Source organism: Brachyhypopomus gauderio, chromosome 7, assembly GCF_052324685.1.
Source record: "Brachyhypopomus gauderio isolate BG-103 chromosome 7, BGAUD_0.2, whole genome shotgun sequence".
In the NCBI taxonomy this organism is placed as follows: domain Eukaryota; kingdom Metazoa; phylum Chordata; class Actinopteri; order Gymnotiformes; family Hypopomidae; genus Brachyhypopomus; species Brachyhypopomus gauderio.
The window spans coordinates 31,566,846-31,586,624 of NC_135217.1; the positions used below are offsets into that span (position 1 = coordinate 31,566,846).

General features: G+C 42.7%; 1 protein-coding gene across 1 annotated transcript; it reads left to right on the forward strand.

Annotated features, from left to right (window-relative positions):
• Positions 1 to 2,530: 2,530 nt before the first annotated feature.
• Positions 2,531 to 17,902, forward strand: ppox (protoporphyrinogen oxidase). Its single transcript, XM_077013250.1, has 14 exons — positions 2,531 to 2,630; positions 2,805 to 2,855; positions 3,478 to 3,584; positions 3,810 to 3,944; positions 4,326 to 4,441; positions 4,540 to 4,672; positions 6,643 to 6,799; positions 7,027 to 7,220; positions 7,339 to 7,402; positions 7,481 to 7,599; positions 7,743 to 7,856; positions 12,874 to 13,023; positions 14,529 to 14,571; positions 14,969 to 17,902. The coding sequence occupies exons 3-14, from the start codon at positions 3,498 to 3,500 to the stop codon at positions 15,100 to 15,102; spliced, it is 1,446 nt and encodes a 481-aa protein (XP_076869365.1). The 5' UTR covers positions 2,531 to 2,630; positions 2,805 to 2,855; positions 3,478 to 3,497; the 3' UTR covers positions 15,103 to 17,902.
• The last annotated feature ends 1,877 nt before the right edge of the window (positions 17,903 to 19,779 follow it).

Consider the following 19,779-nt stretch of genomic DNA (forward strand, 5'->3'; position numbering starts at 1 on the left):
TAAACTTTTCACCTCCATCCCAGAAAACTCCTCAATAGAGTTGAGGAAAGGTGAGTATGGTGGGAGGTGAAGCACATCAAACTGTGGATGTTCGGTGAACCAATGTCATACTTGTGTAGCACAGTGGAAACTTACATTGTCCCAGATGTCAATGTACCTGGTCTGTTCTTGTCCATCTCTCCGGTGATGTGGAATGAGTATGTTGTGTAGTGTGTTGAGAAAGGTGATGATGTGGGCAGTGTTGTAGGGACCAAGAGTGGTGTGATGATGGACAACACCATTGTGGCAAATGGCTGCACACATTGTGGTGTTGCCACCACGCTGCCCAGGGACACTGACTATGGCACAGTGTCCTGTGACGTTTCTTTCTCTGCGTCTTGGTCTAGAAAGTTTGAAGCTTCATCAGTATAAAGGAACTTGTGTTCCACTGCTGCAACATCTAGCTCCATTTCTCTCTGAAACCAACATTACAGTATTACAGTACTTTATATGACAGAATGGAATGGATATATATTATACTCAACGTTGTGTGGCACAGGACACTGGAGTAAAGTACGAGTAAGAGGATAGTAGAGCGCACTTGCACATATTCATAGCGCAGTTCCTGCTGGAGGACATCCCCACCCAATAATCATACATCACTAGCAAGAAAATAAGTCATAAAATCTTGAAGATAGTTGACTGGACTAACAAGGTCAACTTCCGAACATTAAGAAAAAAAATAATTGTTCACAACAGATCAAACTTCATTCCAATATCCAATCAGCTGCCTCCTTTAATTCTGCTTCTTACTTTTTTGTTTTCGTTGTACTCTTGTGAACCTCCAACATTCACAAACTGAACCAGAGCTATGCTGTATACAGAATACAGACACCACCCCCCAACCCCCCCTGGGTGAATATCCTTTAGCATCTGAGTCCTGATTCAGTACAAATCAGCAGTATGGAATGAATCCTGATTCAGATTCCTGATATCAGTGCTGATTTGCTTTGTTGAATGGTGGTAGATGTGATAGAAACACACCAGACGCCATGGAGCACGGCAGCAGCAGAGTGAGTGAAACCCAGCCTCAGTTCACTAGGAGTGAGAATGAGTGTACGTGTGAGGAGTGTCAATGTGTGCTCAATTCAGCTGAAAGCACCTGCCTCATTCAATGAAACACACTCTAAAAAATACAGCCTGTAGCATCAAAGGGCCATATACCTATAAAAAAAACCCTGATTCATCTGTTGTAGCTCTCTCTCCCGTCTGTGTATTGCTGTCTCGTGTGAAGGCCACACTAAACCATGCTACAACCAAACGCTGCTGACTTGCTAACAGAAGTGTGTGGATGTGTGTGTGTGTGTTTGTGTGTGTGTGTGTGTGTGTGTGTGTGTGTGTGTGTGTGTGTGTGTGTGTGTGTGTGTGTGTGTGTGTGAGTCTAGGAGCCACTGCACTGAGACTCTAGTGAGCACCAGGGACCCTTTGTGACATACAGGATTAAATTAGCACGCTCCATTACCCTCTCTGTGATACAAACACACAGAGCCCTTGGAGGGACACACACACACATAAACATACATATTCATTCTTACCCATGTGTTCGTATACACACACACACACACACACACACACACACACATACATACATATTCATTCTTACCCATGTGTGCATGTACACACACACACACACACACACACACAGACACTGCAGTGTCAGGTAAGATACGTAGAGATATATTACAAATTATAATGAAGTGCACAGAGTTTCCAGAGAAACAGGACGATTCAGACAGAGGTCCTTTATCAGTTGAGCGTGTAAAGAGCTTCTGATTTAATAGGAGAACCAGTTTATATATGAAAACGAGATGTTTTCATGGGTGTCTGAAGTTCCAGGAGTGGAGATCAGGTCTTTTTCTTTGACATTCTTAATTTCATGGCTGCCATAGCAACAACAGGCAGTGCAAACACATATGTCATTAATACGATGTCCATTCGTATTAAAATGCCTTGCTAGGAAATGGCAAATCCTGAATCCTTGTGGTCCCAAGATGTTCAACAAACTGATCAACAAGCTTATCTTGGTTTGATTACACAAACACTCTTATACATGTGATTATGTATAATAATATTTTCTCAATTGTAATTTGTAGCTAGAAACATAGTTTCTACCATACCTTACAATATTTAAAATAGAAAACATCTGATAACATAAACCTAGATACGTAGACATGTAAAATGTATGTTCTACACCAGGTACAATTCAGACATATAAAAAGCACATGGGAGAGCTTTGGGAGAAACCATAGACCTATAATCTCGAATTGCAACTATTTGTCATTTGCTGCCCTCTAGTGGCTAATGTTTATAAAACACATGTACCAGAGTTTAATGGCTATATTAGTTCATTCATTCTTCATTGCGTGTGCTTAGTAATTTCCATGTAATCCATGGGCCGGTACCGAGAGCCCATGCTGTAGGCTGTATGTTGTCATATTTATATCATATATATCACATATGTCATATATGTTCTTCACTTTTAATGTCACGTCAGGTTTGCTCCAGGACAGCAGTCGGCGATAAAGCCCCGTTCGCCCAGCGAGGCTCATTCTGCCCCGCCTGGTTCAGATGTGTGGAGGGTCCACACACGGGTGAGTAGTGCAGACACGTAAATACTGGGATTATTTCTTTAATGTTAGGTTTAAAGTGCAGGTATTATTTCTGTAGTGTTGTGTTTCATGTGCAGGTATTACCTCCTTGATGTTTCTTTATATAATAGTGACTACGGTGCTGCATGTTCACACTGTGCTCTGTAACTTCTGAAGTTTCTCAGGTCTCCTAATCTCTGACTTTAAGGAGCTGCTTTAATACAGCAGGTTTGTATCTGAGCTTTTTATTCTGTTTTTTTATAAGTAGCTGGTTATCTTAGTGAAGCTAGCTGGATACGACGCTAGCATGTAGACGCTTGGTCGTTGCTCTAAATTAATTTAATCCTAATTCCGCTGTGTAGTACTTTTATGTTCATGACTAGATTAGATAAACTATTCAAACAGTATTATAAATCCTTTTTGGTTAGTTCTGAGTTTTATACTTTTTCCCAGTTTTCATTATATGAAACACAAATGTCACACCTACATTTTACTAACTGAAATAATGCTGAGACATGTTTGTCCCGATAAAGACAAACTGTCCTTATCGGAGACGCCCTGCCCGCCCACTACAACGGCCCGGCGTGTCGGCACGCAGGAAAATAACACCGAGACATTTATATTATATTATATCATGTAGGGAGTTTAGGGCTTTTTTTCAAAAACTTTTAACAAACTGGCAGGCTGCATAGTGACTGGGAGACGGATCTGTTGCAACAGCTTCTCATCAAATTTGTACTGTTGTCTTGTCAGAGCAGTAATTTGATATTTTCACAGAAATGTGGAAATAAATCATTTCTGCCATTTCCTAATGAAATCCCTTTTCCTCTGTGCGGGTGTGAATGTGCAGCAAGAGGTGACTGATCCTGAATGCAGAAGTGTGTAGCTGTGCTGGGCGGGGGTATAGGGGGCCTCTCCACCTGCTATTACCTCAGCAAGAGTGCTCAGGTGTCCAAGGTGAGCACTAAACACCTGACCAGCCTTGTCCAATTCAGTGTAGACCTGCCAAGTCTTCCGTTCTTAATTGATTGTGAACAAGAGTGGACCAGATCACCCAAGTCCTGCCTTTCACCCGTCAACTACAGCAGCGTTGCAGAATACTGTGGGAAACAGTTGATGTGAAGAGACTAGTTAACACCTTAAAGCCCCTGCCAGCCTGATGACACCTCGCTGCTCCTGTAGGTGGTGCTGTTGGAGGCCAGCGGGCGGTGTGGAGGATGGGTGCGGTCCACACGGAGGGAGGACGGCGCCGTGTTCGAGCACGGCCCACGTGGGGTGCGGCCATTTGGTCCAGCAGGACAGAACACCTTGAACATGGTACTCCCACATCTGTGTGGCGTGATGCATGGTGCTCGTGTCGTCATGTACATTCATGTTAGTAGAGTCTTCTGGCTCAGAGCTGCTTCGTCTCAGTATCTAAAAACTCACAATACTATAAATAGCATTTTTACTTCGACACTGTAAGTATTGACAAAATATGGCACATTTAAGTAGCAGCGTAAGCTTAAAGTGTGTGTGTGAAATAAGTCGTGTAGCATCAGTGCATGCTGTCTCTGTTATCAGGGTGTGTGTATGTAGAAGAGAACTTGGCGTCTGACTTGACTGGGTTTGTTTGCTGTGATCTATAGATCTCTGGACTGGGTTTGTTTGCTGTGATCTATAGATCTCTGATCTGGGTTTGTTTGCTGTGATCTATAGATCTCTGATCTGGGGCTTGAGGAGGAGATCCTCTCGGTTCCTCATGATCATGTGGCAGCTAAAAACCGTTTCCTGTATGTGAGGGGACAGCTGCACAGAATGCCCTCCAGTGCAGGGTACGTCACGGCCTCCAGACCTTCATCACCACCAGGAGACCTTCATCACCACCACAAGACCTTCATCATGTGTCTCTCCACTCTGTCCCGTTTCTCAGTGGAGTGATGCGCACGGTGCCCCCGTTTTCCCGTCCCATAATTCTCAGTGTGCTGAAGGAGGTTCTGGTCCGTAAAGGGAAGCAGGACGATGAGTCTGTGCATGCGTTTGTGTCCAGGAGACTGGGCTCTGAGGTGAGTGGTCCAGTAGGAACCACCGTCTGTCCATCACCATTTCAACTAACTACGAACTAGCTAACTGTTAAAATGCTGCTAGATGTAGCTACTGTGCACTGTAGTACTGTTGTGCTAAAGGTTATTATATACAGTGGTGTGAAAGTGTTTGCCCCCTTCCTCATTTCCTGTTTTTTTTTGCATGTTTGTCACACTTAAGTGTTTCGGAACATCAAACCAATTTAAACAATAGTCAAGGACAACACAAGTAAACACAAAATTTGTAAATGAAGGTGTTTATTATTAAAGGAGAAAAAAAAATCCAAACCATCATGGCCCTATGTGAAAGTGATTGCCCCCCTTGTTAAAACATACTATAACTGTGGTTTTTCACACCTGAGTTCAATTTCTCTAGCCACACCCAGGCCTGATTATTGCCACACCTGTTCTTAATCAAGACATCACTTAAATAGGACCTGCCTGACAAAGTCCACCAAAAGATCCTTAAAAGCTACACATCATCCCGAGATCCAAAGAAATTCAGGAACAATTGAGAAAGAAAGTAATTGAGATCTATCAGTCTGGAAAGGGTTATAAAGCCATTTCTAAAGCTTTGGGATTCCAGCGAACCACAGTGAGAGCCGGTATCCACAAATGGCGAAGACATGGAACAGTGGTGAACCTTCCCAGGAGTGGCCGGCCGCCCAGAATTACCCCAAGAGTGCAGCGATGACTCATCCAAGAGGTCACAAAAGACCCGAACAACAACGTCCAAAGAACTTCAGGCCTCACTTGCCTCAGTTAAGGTCCGAGTTCATGCCTCCACCATCAGAAAGAGACTAGGCAAAAATGGCCTGCATGGTGGAGTTCCAAGAAGAAAACCATTGCTGAGCAAAAAGAACATTAAAGCTCGTCTCAGTTTTTCCAGAACACATCTTGATGATCCCCAAGACTTTTGGGAAAACATTCTGTGGACCGATGAGGCAAAAGTTTAACTCTTTGGAAGGCGTGTGTCCCAGTACATCTGGCGTAAAAGGAACACTGCATTTCATAAAAAGAACATTATACCAACAGTAAAATATGGTGGTGGTAGTGTGATGGTCTGGGGCTGTTTTGCTGCGTCAGGGCCTGGAAGACTTGCTGTGATAAATGTAACTATGAATTCTGCTGTCTACCAAAAGATCCTGAAGGAGAATGTCCGACCATCTGTTCGTGAACTCAAGCTCAAACTTGGGTTCTGCAGCAGGACAATGATCCTAAACACACCAGCAAGTCCACCACTGAATGGCTGAAGAAAAACAAAATGAAGACTTTGGAGTGGCCTAGTCAAAGTGACCTGAATCCTATTGAGATGTTGTAGTATGACCTTAAAGGCCGTTCATGCTCGAAAACCCTCTAATGTAACTGAATTAGAACAATTCTGCAAAAATAAGTGGGCCAAAATTCCTCCACAATGCTGTAAAAGACTCATTGCAAGTTATCGCAAACGCTTGGTTGCAGTTGCTACTGCTAAGGGTGGCCCAACCAGTTATTAGGTTTAGGGGGCAATCACTTTTTCACACAGGGTAATGATAGTTTGATTTTTTTTCTTCTTTAATAATAAACACCTTCATTTACAAATTGCATTTTGTGTTTACTTGTGTTGTCCTTGACTATTGTTTAAATTGGTTTGATGTTCTGAAACACTTAAGTGTGACAAACATGCAAAAAAAACAGGAAATGAGGAAGGGGGCAAACACTTTTTCACACCACTGTATTATATATTATAACTCCCAGTACAGTCAGTACTAAAAATGTGTTTTATATCATTGGCTTTTCAAGTGTCTGTGTTGTTGTTTTGTTCTGTGTGACTGAATTGTTCAGCCAACCTGCTGTATTGTTTAATTTTGCAAAGCATCTACACTGTAGATTATTTTGCAATAAGTGTTTAGAATAGGACTGTATATCCAGACTTCAAATAAGTGTGTGTGTTTGTGTGTGTGTGACACCAGTTGGCAGATATAGCCATCGACAGCGTGTGTCGTGGTGTGTTTGCGGGCAACAGCAGACAGCTGAGTGTGCGTTCCTGTTTTCCGCCGCTCTTCAGTGCCGAGCAAGCCTGGGGCTCGGTGCTACTGGGCTCCGTCCTGGGTGCCTTCACCGGCTCTGGTGAGACAGCCCAGCATTACAGCATTCTGGACCTACAGAACGTATTGGTTTAAAAAATGCTCATGCTGCCAGATGTAGATGTTCATCAGTGGCACCTCATGCTACGTGGGCCCCGTTCGTTTACACTGTTGGCCGTGCTAGAACTTCAGTATCGTGACTTGTGGAAGGTCAGCTGTGATGATTGTGACTGTGGCGTGAAGGGTTTGTCCCCCGGTCCTGTGCACTAGGGAAGGGCCCCCCAGTGCCCCCCTCCCAGCTAGCACAGAGGGCCAAGAAGGAGCGGTGGGCACAGTGGTCTCTGCGGCGGGGCATGCAGGCTCTGCCCGAGGCCCTCCAGGAGGTGCTGGTGGAGCAGCAACGGGTGGAGGTCCTTCACAACACCCCTGTGAGGAGCCTGAGACACACCACTGACGGGTGGGAGGTGAGAGTGGGTCTGAGTCACACTTTACCTGAGCATCTAGATGAACCTAATTGACCTAGACGAACACTGAAGGATTGTGATGACTGCACTGTGGTGTGTTTTGTGATTGCTGTAACAGATTAACCTGGAGGATGGGGCCACATTAAAAGCTGACCATGTGATTTCTGCTGTACCTGCGTCAGGTAAAAATGAAGGTAGAGCTCTGATGTGCACGCAGTGAACTGGATCAGAGGAAATGACCTTCCCTTATTGGTGTGTAGCTTTAGCCGTGCTGCTGCCCCCTGCTGCCCATCCACTGTCGGAACAACTGCGAGCCATCCCCACAGCGACCGTTGCCATGGTGAACCTGGAGTTTGAAGGATCGGTGCTGCCTGTAAAGGTTAAAACACTCAGCACTTCACCTCAGAATGGCAATATTGTGATTTATATGAATCAGAGAATTCTGTCCATGTGAGTAAATTCTCTGTCTCTCTCTGTCTGTCTCTGTCTCTGTGTCTGTCTGTCTGTCTGTACATCATACAGGGTTTTGGCCACCTGGTGCCCTCCTCAGAGGACCTGGGGCTCCTGGGTGTCGTGTATGACTCGGTCCCGTTCCCTCAACACAACCGCAGGGGCGAGCCCACCACAAGACTCACAGTAAGACCACGTACACGCACAAATGGAGCAATAATGTGTAAGGACAAACATGTACATGTCGCAGAACTATGCATTATATTTGTGCTCTATATATTATTTCGTATAAGTGGAAAAATGGGGCAGAATTTCATTCTCATACAAGTCTAATATGCACACGTACACGCGTGTTGCCACAGAGGACAGCTGCCCACAGACCAGTACTGAGGCAGCACATGGATCATTCAGCAAACTCTCATACCTGCATACAGACCAGTGGCACCAGACCGACAGGGAGACTGATCAACACGGCTCGTGTTTGTAAGAGTACGTGCAGGCAAAGCCTCATTTGGGCTTTTAATCACACTGATTAATAGATCGATTGTAATGGCCGATTGTAAGTATAAGCATTACTTAATAACAACACGTGCACAATGTTATCAGCTTTTAGTTTTCTATAAATAATGACTCATTTTGTAATTGTGAGTACCTTAAATATCTAATGGTAAATACTGATACATTAACAGATGTATTCCAAATAGGACACGAGACACCCAAGACATATAGTAATTTATCTGGGCAGTACAAGTCTACTTGCATGTAAAATGCAGATTAAAATGTTTATTCAAGTAAACAATAATACAATCCAAGGTAAAAACGTGAACATTTATCTGTACACGTACAGGATGCTGCAGGGTCTCTCTCTAAACATAATTGAAACTGTCTGAAATCACTAAACAAGAAGTAGCCAAAACTACAGAACAGACGTTACAGCCTCGTCCTCTATATACTTCACACACTGGTTTGGCTCTAAACGTACAATTACAAAATGTTATGTCTGTGCAAAAAAAAAAAAAGTGGCTTTGTTTTTTACTAAAAGTTCAATCAAATTTTAAGACTAAGGAAAGGGTAAACAAAAAAACTAAAAATTACTTTAAATGCAATTTAGCATCCTAGTTTTTATTTAAAATAAAACAAATCCAAAAACATAACAATATAATTTTTTTTCAAGCAAATTTCCAGAACCATATACATCACGTGAAATCAAAATGAAAAGGCCACAACCTTTCAGCAAGTAAACAAAAGTTAAAAACGTAATGTTGTCGTGAGGTACGTATATCTTTTCTGTCTTTTAGACGTTTCATGGATCAGCTATTTTCCTTTACTTCATAAAGATAAATGGGCCTTTAACTGAGTTCTAGCAGTTTGGTGTAGACTCTATAACACCAGCCCGAACGTGACTAAAATGTGCTAGCATTCTAATCCTAGAGGAACACGGACCTGGGGAAGGATACAAAACCATCTCAAAGCCAGTGAACATACCTCGAAGGTCAGTTCAGTCAAGAAGCAGAAAACCATGAAACCGCAGGCACGCTGCCAAGGTCGCCTCGCACCTTTAAACTTTGCCGAACAGGAAGTGTCCTCCTCGTAGGAGGTGTTGTCTCTTACTCTGTCCATGTTGAAGACGTGAGGTGCTGCATCTGAAGGTGATGTTCACGCATGAGCAGTTTCCCACGTGTTCCACAACAAGAGCCTTTATGGAAGAACTTAAAGGAAGAAGCGTTTGCAGAAATAAAAGCTACTAAAAGTCGTGGAAGGCACTACAAATATGTGGCAGAAGGCCTTGTTGTCTGATGAGACTCTGGCTAATAACTGGTATGTTTGGCATAAGTCTAACACTTCATGTCAGCCAGGAAACAAATGGTGGCATCATCAGCAGTAGGTGTTGGCAGTCTGGTCAGGATTGATGTGTAGACGAATGTTGTACAGTGCAGAGAACACAGTGCTACGAGGACCATATTGGACGTTCACAGTTTAACCAGTCGGCAACACAAAGCATTACTGGAATGACTGGAAATGAAGAAAGCTGATGATGTTAAATGGCCCTTCAGTTCAGATGTCAACCTCATTGGACGTCTTGACATTTGTTGTCCTCTACCACTCTCCAAAGAAACAGGCACAGCTTGAGCAGTTTTGCCGTGGGGAGTGGGCCAAACCTGCTCCATAATGACATGGATAATTAACAGGGACTTGTGCCATGAGACAGCCTGCTGTCGTAGCTATGAGAGGTGCTTCAACCAAATGCTGAACAATGATAAGATAAGATATACTTTATTGTCCCCAAGGGGAAATTCTTGGACTTCACATGCATCCTGCTGCAACATCTACAATCATTCAAACATTCTCACATCATTACATACAATAACACACTTTACATAACAAAAAAAAAAGTGGAAATGTTTATGAATTATTGAGATTTTTATTTGAATGTTCTTAATATATAAAACGCAGTATATACAGTATGACTAATTTCATAACTGGATGGAAGTCATAGATGATGCCGTGTTTCATGGTTACCTGGGCCATGTTCTAGAAATAATCACCCGTTAAGCCTACAAGAATTACTTTGGTTCTCACTTCTCGCCTACAAATAAAGCAGCAATTAATATTACACTAACACTTTAGAATCCTCTAGGATGACGCAAACACCTCAACCCTTTTTACCGATCCTCCACTAATCGCTTTCAGACGAGACAAGATCCTGCTCATCAAGAGTGAGATAAATGACCATTTGGATAATAACTATGTTGGTGTAGCCGGCAAGTGCCCTAGATGTGCTACATGTACAGTTATGAACACGGCCACTAAAAGAATTTGCACGAAAGTCTTTTGGTATCACTCATTCGTCCTTGTGCACTACTGCTGGAGTTGGCTGGTGTATTTGAGAGATGTAATCAGCCTTACGTTAGAGAAATCAAGGAGACTTGCTGATTTTCTTAAAAACTTTTGGACCATCAGAACAAACGATTTGTCGATTCCAGTGGTAAAGCTTTTTAATGGTAATGCTAATGACATTAGGCACATATCTGTGGTCAGTTGTCGCTGTGGAAAAAGGAAGTTAGGAAAATCAAACAAAAATAACCGATGTATACTCAATTTTATAACACCATGGAAAAAATGTCATTTTAAATATTTACCTTTTCTAATGCAAACCCTTCCCCCACCTGTGTGTGTGTGTGATATAAAGGAGGAATTTCAGTGTTGGATTTGGATTTATTTGTTTGGCTTGCTGATCTCCAGGCGAGGTGTAATTGGTCGTTGTTGTATTAGCGTAGTTTTGTTAGCTGGCTTGGGCACTAGGGAGCATTTTATCCATGAATACCTTTTTAAATCTCCACCTGCTTTGATGAACATTGATCACACCTCTGATCCTACTGATCAGAGTAGGAGTAACTCCTTATGGGATTTTTGCTCCAATTTCTTATATGGAGTACAAATGCAGTGAAGGTAATTATGCAGGCATTTCATTAATTAATCTATGCTCTGATTATATAATTTTGCCTTGTTGCCATGGATCCACACTATTGTCTCCCAGTGTCTGATAATATAAGGATGCTTACAGGAAACATTTTGTCCATCACACCAAAGAGCTGCTAATATCTGAAGGCCTAACACATTAACATTTGGAAAATATAAGGTTTTATCTATGACATTTGAAGGATATTGTGATGCTGTACTAGGCAATAAGGGAAGCACCAGCAGATGATTCAAAGACTAGATGCATAAAACGGTCAATCTGATTAAGGATTTTAAAACCACAGCGTTATAACAGGATCGCCGAGAGATCCGACCAGAGCAGTTTGAGCACAATCACTTAGGCAAGTGATGGGCTTTTAATAAAGAGAGAACTTCCTCACCAGATCAAAACTGTACCTGTGAGCTCACAGACCACTACAGTACCGTATAGTACAGTAAACTTTTCTGAATTAAAATAAATTGTTCCAGCTGTAGAGTAATATTATTCAACATGAAACGAGACCAACATGACTATATGTCCACCTTACTGAGTTATGTGATGCTGGTTTAATTCCCTGACTGGAAGGTGTGAATTGACCTCACCTGTGTCCAGGTATGACCACTCTGTTCCCAGACAGACCACAACAGTCACTTCTTCTCACCCAACAGATTAATGAGTCGTAGTGAGTTTCTCGTATTGTGGAATAATGAGGTCTGATCAGTCTTGGGTTACGGGATGATTGCTGTGTCTCTGGGAACAGAGGGAACTAATGGTCTAACCCAGACACAGGTGGACTCTTCTGTTCCTGGAGAGACAACAATCGCTGGTCGTCACCCAGCAGATGGAGGAACCATAATGGGTTCCTCAGATTGAAGAATAACGAGGTCTAAACCGTCTTGGGTTACAGACTGATTGGTTGACATGAAGGTTCATTCACCTCATATCCAAACTCGCCACACTCACCTCTGCAGGTACTTCTCACCTCTCTGGTTTAAATGGAGCCACTGAACACAGAGCAGGGCACCACTTAAAGAGCTGAAAAGTCTCTTGACTATTAGACTCTAAGTGCATGGAAACATTTTTTTTTATTTTATTAATTAAAAAAATATATGTAAGCTGTATTTTGTCACATTTCAGCATTCGAGATGTTGATGTTAAACACCTTGCACTGAGAAATAACACAAGCCTAAACACATGGAGTCAAAACAGATCCTTGCTCAAGCTGTCAACCCCTCAAACATTTAGCTCCCGTCCATAGGACTCCATCTGTTAACACAGTGACACTGAACAAGGGCTCTTGGGCAGATAAAACGCTCCATGCTTGCCATTAGGAACGCGATGAACAAGACATAAATAACTGCACCGTGTGCTCTCTACCCAGACTCCCACCACCCATGTCCGAAAAGCCCCTAAATAATTCACCTCTACTCCTCTTAAACCATTATTAATGTAACAGGTGAATGTCCTGTTTGGGACTGACTGCTGAACAGTCAAACTGGTGAGGTAGTGACGTTTTATACTGTAAAACAAGTACTCGCAAACTACTGAAGAACAACTGAAGAGTTGAGTCAAATTTGGACAGGTGACTTTGACTGGGAACTAAAATGATCTATTTACTATTTTAATGTTTTGAACTTATCAGGATTGCAAGTTTTATCTCTTGCCTATTTTTGATCCAAACGGTCTCTTGTTATTTTACTTGAATTATCTTTTCGATGACGTGTGTGTGCGTGTGTTTGTTAGGTCATGATGGGAGGTGCTTGGTTTGAGGAAGTGTTTGGTCACCCCGGAGAGGTGGAGGAACAGGTGTTGTTGGACCGGGCCAGCAAGGTGTTGAGGTCTCACCTCGGCATTACTGCCACACCTTCATGGAGCAAAGCTGCTGTCCTCCAGGTGAAGAAACGCCTCATTCACACCTCAAACTCTTGGAGAGACATTTCTGATTAACTGAAATTTCTGATGAATATCAGAAGTGAAACACAGGCTTGATGTATCTGCTTTGCACATTTTGCTTATTTAGAGTAATGTATATGCCTGGGTGATAAAGGGAAGGCCATTTTGTTTCCTTGCTATTGACAAACTAGCACTGTGAGAACTTTGGAAAGCTCTATTTCTGACAGGGATCTTTAAAATAAGGGTAGAGTGTGTTATTGCTAATCCTTTCACCCATTACTTCTAATGTTGCTGAATGCTAATGACATGCAATACTGTAGCCATGAGATTTGATCTGATTTCATTCATCATCAACTGCTCAACATTTTACTACTGTAAAAATCATCTGTAGTACCTCTGCTGGCCACCAGGTGTCCTCCATCGTATTCACGCCTGGTGCCGTTATTGCTCCCCCACTCCTGCCCTGATGCTCAGCACTCTCCTCAGTCCCTGCAGGCCAACCTGAGCAGATGGCTGGATCGTTAGACGAGCCCCATAACCGGGTTCCTCCTCCAGAGCCTCCGTGGGGCGTGTTTCTGCTCCCTTTGACTGAATAAGGGTCAATGAAATGCAGCGATAATGAGTCTCTCTGTGCAGTCCCAGCTAGGACGTTATGATTGATCGTGGGATCAGAGTGAAGAACGTGTCCATTCATTCTCCTAGAGGTGTCATTACGTTCTGTCATCATTAGGCAGATTAAGAAACAAAACGCTCCGGATAACAGTGTGGCGAATAGTTGCCTAAAATGGTTCAGTTAGGTGAAACTGGAAAGACTGTAGATTTGCATGCGACGCTACGTGATTGGCTAGATTTACATAAGCTGTGTGATTGGCTAGATTTACATAAGCTGTGTGATTGGACTGCATATCCTCGGCTAAAAATGATAAAGAATTCCTGATGCTAAGAGGTTTGATGGCCTCTGTCGCCATGGAAACCATGACTCCTAACCTCCTCACCTCGGTAGGAGGGCAGATGGGGGGGGGGGGGGGGGGGTCGCACCACAAGGGGGCAGCGAGCAGGGACGGTGGAGAAGGTGGAGGACCGAGGGGACGGTGGCTGTTCACTTTTCACACTCCAACCGACTCATATTTGCAGTACACAAAGCACAACAGACTGAGATGTGATCTGTTTACAAAAGCAGTTTTGTTTATTTGGGAGGGGGGGCTTGTTTGTTTGGCTTTTCTCAAAACATATTTACCATTTGTAATGTGTTGCAAGTGTTTCCACTTGCACTAATATTCATAAAGCTCCTCAGGGGGGACAGTTCCAGGAAACAATGAGTCATGTTGTGGATTTGGAGGTGATCCATGTTTGTGAGTCCTGTATGACACACACCTGTCTGCCCAGCACCACAAGTGTCACTGAATATCATGCAGTTCAATAGAAAATATCACAGCCACCTGTTTTCAACACATTTATTGATTTATTTGTTGATTAAATTTTGTCGTTGTATTTTGTCGTTGTAGAACTGCATTCCACAGTATCATGTCGGACACTGGAATAAACTTGGTAAGCTGAATTGTAATTATTGTTAATCATTATATTTATCGTAGCTTTTGAATGAACAAATACGGTCTATCTTCATAACCATATAGTCAAGATTGGACACAGACATTTTTTTTATTCTTATTTTTCACATTTTGTATTACTAGGGGACAGTTAAACCATAAAATAACACAAAGAATTGGCTGTGAGACAGTGTTTCACAAGTTTTATTAACTCATTAAAACAGCCCCCCTTTTTTCAGTAGTCTTGATCAATTTCCCACATATGCTGAGCACTTCTTGGGTGTGAGATCAAGTGGAAAGTATGAGTGTATTTCAGACATTTACAGATAAAGGTGGAAGTGGAAAGTCTGACTGGAATTATAGGGGGGGAAAATGATCATTGACGTTCCTCTCTTTAGAAACGATGAGGAGGTACATAAGTGATCACAGACTCCCTCTCTCACTCACTGGAGCCTCATATGATGGGGTCTCCGTCAGCGATGTCATCTTCAGTGGAAGAGTAGCAGCCCAGAACCTGACGGGAACAGCCTGATCTTTGAAGATGGTTCACCACCCAAGATGCCCACAACACTACGGACCCTTCACATTTGTTCAGATGCTGAAACACATTTGTGCAAGCTAAAGGAATATTTCAGCACTAATTCCCCAAAACAGATTTTTTTCAATGTTCCTGGTAATTTAAAATGATTTTAAAGTTTATTATGGAATGCTAGATCTAGAGTTACAGGCAGCTTGCAAGTTTTCTTTCATTTACTTCCATTGCACAGTTCATGGGCGTTTACAAATGTGTGCATGACAATAATTGATCAGTGTCACATCTCCAGATTGTTTTGTGAATTATTAAGTGTTTTACTTGACCGATCTACTCCCTCTAACACGGGCTGTCAAAGTCCAGTCTTGGCCGACCAGAGTCCAGTTCAGTAGTTGTGCAGACACCGCCATCACAAGTAACACTGTGATGTCAAACCCGGCTCTGAGATACCAGACACCAGTGTGGTTTGGTGATGCCCTGTTTAAATGTACCTGATTCAGTTCATTCTTCAACTGGGCGAATGCTGGGCCGGCCCCTGGCCCTCCAGGACCAGACAGACTTCAACACCCTTGGGGTGGGGGACCTCTTCAAAGAACCTCCTGTAACAGGGTTACAAAACAACCAATGGTTGGTTTTAACTCTGTCATAAAGTTCCTGTTGTGCTGTATAATATGAAAAAAAAAGCACATTGGCAACAAAACGTGCAGAATGTCCTGTGTCAAATAACTGAATTATAATCTTGTATAAGACACACGAAACCTTGGGAGGTTCGTAAAAAATACGTGTCTAATGAAAGGCAGGTTTTGCCAAAAGGTTCTGTAATGGCTTTCCATACTAATATATCAGTGTAGCTTGAGCACACATGCACTTAGCAGGGATCAAAATAAGCGACAACCAAGTATGCCAAACACCATATGATGTATTCAACACGTTCAAGTGTTCCTCCCATGTGGTAGAACAAATAACCAGGTCGTCTAGTTTCACATCCAGCTACATCCCCTACAGCAGTGCTAGCCAGCCTGTGGAAACTGGCCAAAGCTTCTTTTTAAACCAATCGGTATATGTGTATAGTTGAGAAAGTGATGGAGTTGTAAATGTTGAACACTCCAGGCATCCGAGACACCTTGTAGACCCTAACACATCTAGTTTTGTGTCCGGGCATTTCCAGTGCTGCCTACACCATCATTAACACGACGTAGAGGAAAAGAACCAGACACCATGACCATGTTCACTACAATGGCCTGTTCAGAAAAGCCACAGGTTCAGGAACACGCACCTAAACCTCTCAATAGGACATTAAAGTCCACAGCATTAGAGGTAATGGACCTTTTATCAAATAGTTATTTTCCTGTGCAAAATAGCCATTTGAGACAAACTAAAGCACCTAAACTTTTGCCTATAACCTCACTCAAACTCACAAAAGCAAATTCTGGCATGAGCTAGTATGACTTTTATATCACTTAACATATAGTGTGTGTGTGTGTGCGTGTTTCCCATCACACACCCAGAGCTCTGAGAGGTTGGGGGTGCAGCAGAGTGTTTTTGCTGTTCCTGGGATTATACACTTCTGAACTGAGGCTGATTGTGTCATTCCTGCCTATTGGACCCACTCCTGGTAGGAGTCACAGTCCCAAATGGCCCAATCACCACAGCCTGAAAAACTTCCACATTCTCTTTATTTATTTTTTTAATTTTTTACCAACTTCTCGTATTCCTTCTAACGGACTTTTCCATCACTTGGCACTGCCACACTTATCACAGCTGCTTTCTGCATCTTGTCCACTGTTACGATGTCTGATTGTTACGGTTTCAAGTCAAGTGGGTTTTATTGTCATTTCAACCATATACTGTGTGTGACCATACGCAGTGAAACAACATCCCTCCTGGACCAGGATGCTACATACGTCATTAATCTGGAGGTCCCAGAGGATGTTCTCCACAACTCTCTGCAATTCCTCTCATTTGGACATGGGGGTGACCAGCTAGTATTCTTCCCCTACCAGTATCTTAAACCTCCTACTAGAAACATTATCTTGGGTCTCTCTGGTGTGATATCAGCCCTGCATCCATCAAGCTAGTTCTGAGTGTGTGATTTTGTACTGCTATTAATTCCTGTGTGCTGTACTTCAGCCTTGTCTTTCCCAGCCATTGGCAGTACAATGTCCACCAATGTCTGCTCTGTTAGTGCTTTCACTCTGTTTCCTGGGGTAGTTCACCCTGCCATGGGACCTCCACTGCTTCTATGATGAACATGTCCCCATTTGGCTTAGACACTCCCTCATTAGCTCATCCTTGGAGACCATCTTTGAATGTATTCATGGATGGTTCATGTTTCACACTGAACAGTGGTTCTTACTCTTTGTAGACCCCCTTCCTCGATCCCCCTGGCTCACACACAGTCTTTGTGTAGCATCCCAATCACCTGATGGTTCATTCCCTTTTATTATTCACATACCTGTTCTGAGAGGAAATTCTTTAGTCTACCATTATAGCAGCTTCAAATTACGACTTTTTCTATGACCAAATTACATAAATGTATAAAATTTGGAACTACAAACCTACACCATCAATAGTACACTGCACCCAAGGTATCAACAATAAATACAAATTCCCTTTCGGGGGCATTTCTGTTGATAACAGCTTCCAGGCCATCTTATTGTGCCTGCTGGATATCTGATGACTGGTCCAGGCATACATCTTTATGGCTTTGATCTTATTGTTCCCATTAAAATGTGTTTGTGTGTGTGTTTATTACTGGAAAATTTCTTCAGAAGTTGGTTATAAGAAGTAAAATCATAAACCACATCCATTACAGCATTTGGCAGACTTACATTTTTATCTCATTTTTATACAAGTGAGCAATTGAGGGTTAAGGGCCTTGCTCAGGGGCACCTCAGTCATGGCCTCATGGTCTAGGAATCAAATCCATGGCCCTCTGGTCACAAGACCAGTTCCCTAACCACCAGGCCATGACTGACATCCACAGGTTCAGTTAAGACTGCACAATGTGTCACTTCTTAATATTGTCACCCTGGACTGTTTGAGTATGAGGCTGCAATATGGAGGTTTGGGGCTTGTTTTTGTTGGGGGGGGGGGAGGGGGGGTTGGTGCTGAGAGACTCCACCAATCGGATCGCATAATCTAACAAACACAAATGGTTTTGGTCAAAATAATGCAGACTAGTCTTTTAATGTCACTTTACCGGTTTATCAGTGTGATGTAACATATTGCAATACACTGAATACTGAGTTACAGTTTTATAGTGTTCATCATTATTGTGAAGCTCTACTCTAAATAAACCTTTTTTCAATACATGAATGATGATTGGGACCAGTAGTATATCAAGGTAAATGTGTACCTAGACATTTCTGTAGTAGGCTTACTGTTTAGCCCATGCTTTATTTTACAAAGTGCCCAGTGGAAAGTCCTTTAGATTCTCTGATCATAACAAATCATCTAAATGAATGTCATGTGACACTTGGAGTTGATTTAGTGTTCGAGGCAGGAACAGAATTAGGGTTTGGGTGAGTATAAGTCAGGCAACATTAAGGCTGTGGTAAATAAACATGTGATGTGTTTGCTGAAGTGAACATGGCACTTCACTGATTCGATATTTATTTTTGACACACCAAGCCTGGTCCGTCGGTGCTGAGCAGTGGGTTTTTGTGCCTTTTCGCTCCATTGTTACTGATCATATAAATGCGACAGACTGGGTTTGATTTTGAAGTGGACTATTGAAGCGCCTTCGCCTTTTTATCGTCGCGTTTTTTTATCTGATTTATGCAGAAGGAGTGCCACTTGATAACTGGAAGCACAATGAACTCCAAAAACACCATCGCATAAGATGGTCCTCCATACAGATCCTCCATCAGTATGTACCCATCTTAAATGTAGAGACCGACTCGGTGTAACGGCGCTCCACCCGGGACTGGAGCACACGGAACATCTAAAGAACTTGGGCCGCCAGGTATCTTGCGCTGTCTAACGTAGCATACACACAAAACTAAACCAGCATCCAGCCATTCATGACAGACGAAAAACTAACTTTCACCTTGAGATTGATTTGCACGGGAGACACATGACCGCTCCGTTGTGTTTAAGAAACTTTGACGGCGCAGACGTGGAGAGGAGATGTTTAAAACAAGAACAAAAACAGCATTTGGCCGTGTACGGAACTGCGAGGCTCATGACCTTCAGAGAGCAGGACTGGATCAGCAGTCGTGAAGTCTGGCGGAACCGCTTAGAATTCCACGGGGCGCGCGTCTGTTTTGGAATTGAAACCACGTATAAGCACGCGCACAGGCATGCTCTCGACCAGCAGTCAGATATGCAGATGTTTCCTGTAATGCTAATACACAGATCTACAAGTAGACCCCCCCCCCCCCCCCTTTACGTTGGTGAGTTAATACGTAGTATTAGACCTGGTCTCGGACTAAATTTAGATGCCAATGATAAATCACCACTGAACATTGTTGTTGTATGTGTGTGTGTTAATCTGACTCTGCTAATCCCACTGTGCTTATACATGGATTAAAACGTCATGTTTATAGCTATATTCTAGGGACTTGGACATTTTTTTCAAAATTATTTAATCACATTTAAAATAGTTTTATTAGATGCAGCACAATATAACAAAAAAAAAGATGCCTCAATTGTCAAATTTGATCAAGCCAGTCC

Bases quoted from the DNA above. Each gene is read 5' to 3' on its own strand.
- ppox (XM_077013250.1), top strand. From the start codon at position 3,498: ATGCAGAAGTGTGTAGCTGTGCTGGGCGGGGGTATAGGGGGCCTCTCC. The intron at 3,585-3,809 runs GTGAGCACTAAA...CTGCTCCTGTAG, and splicing joins AGAGTGCTCAGGTGTCCAAG to GTGGTGCTGTTGGAGGCCAG. The intron at 6,800-7,026 runs GTGAGACAGCCC...CCTGTGCACTAG, and splicing joins GGGTGCCTTCACCGGCTCTG to GGAAGGGCCCCCCAGTGCCC.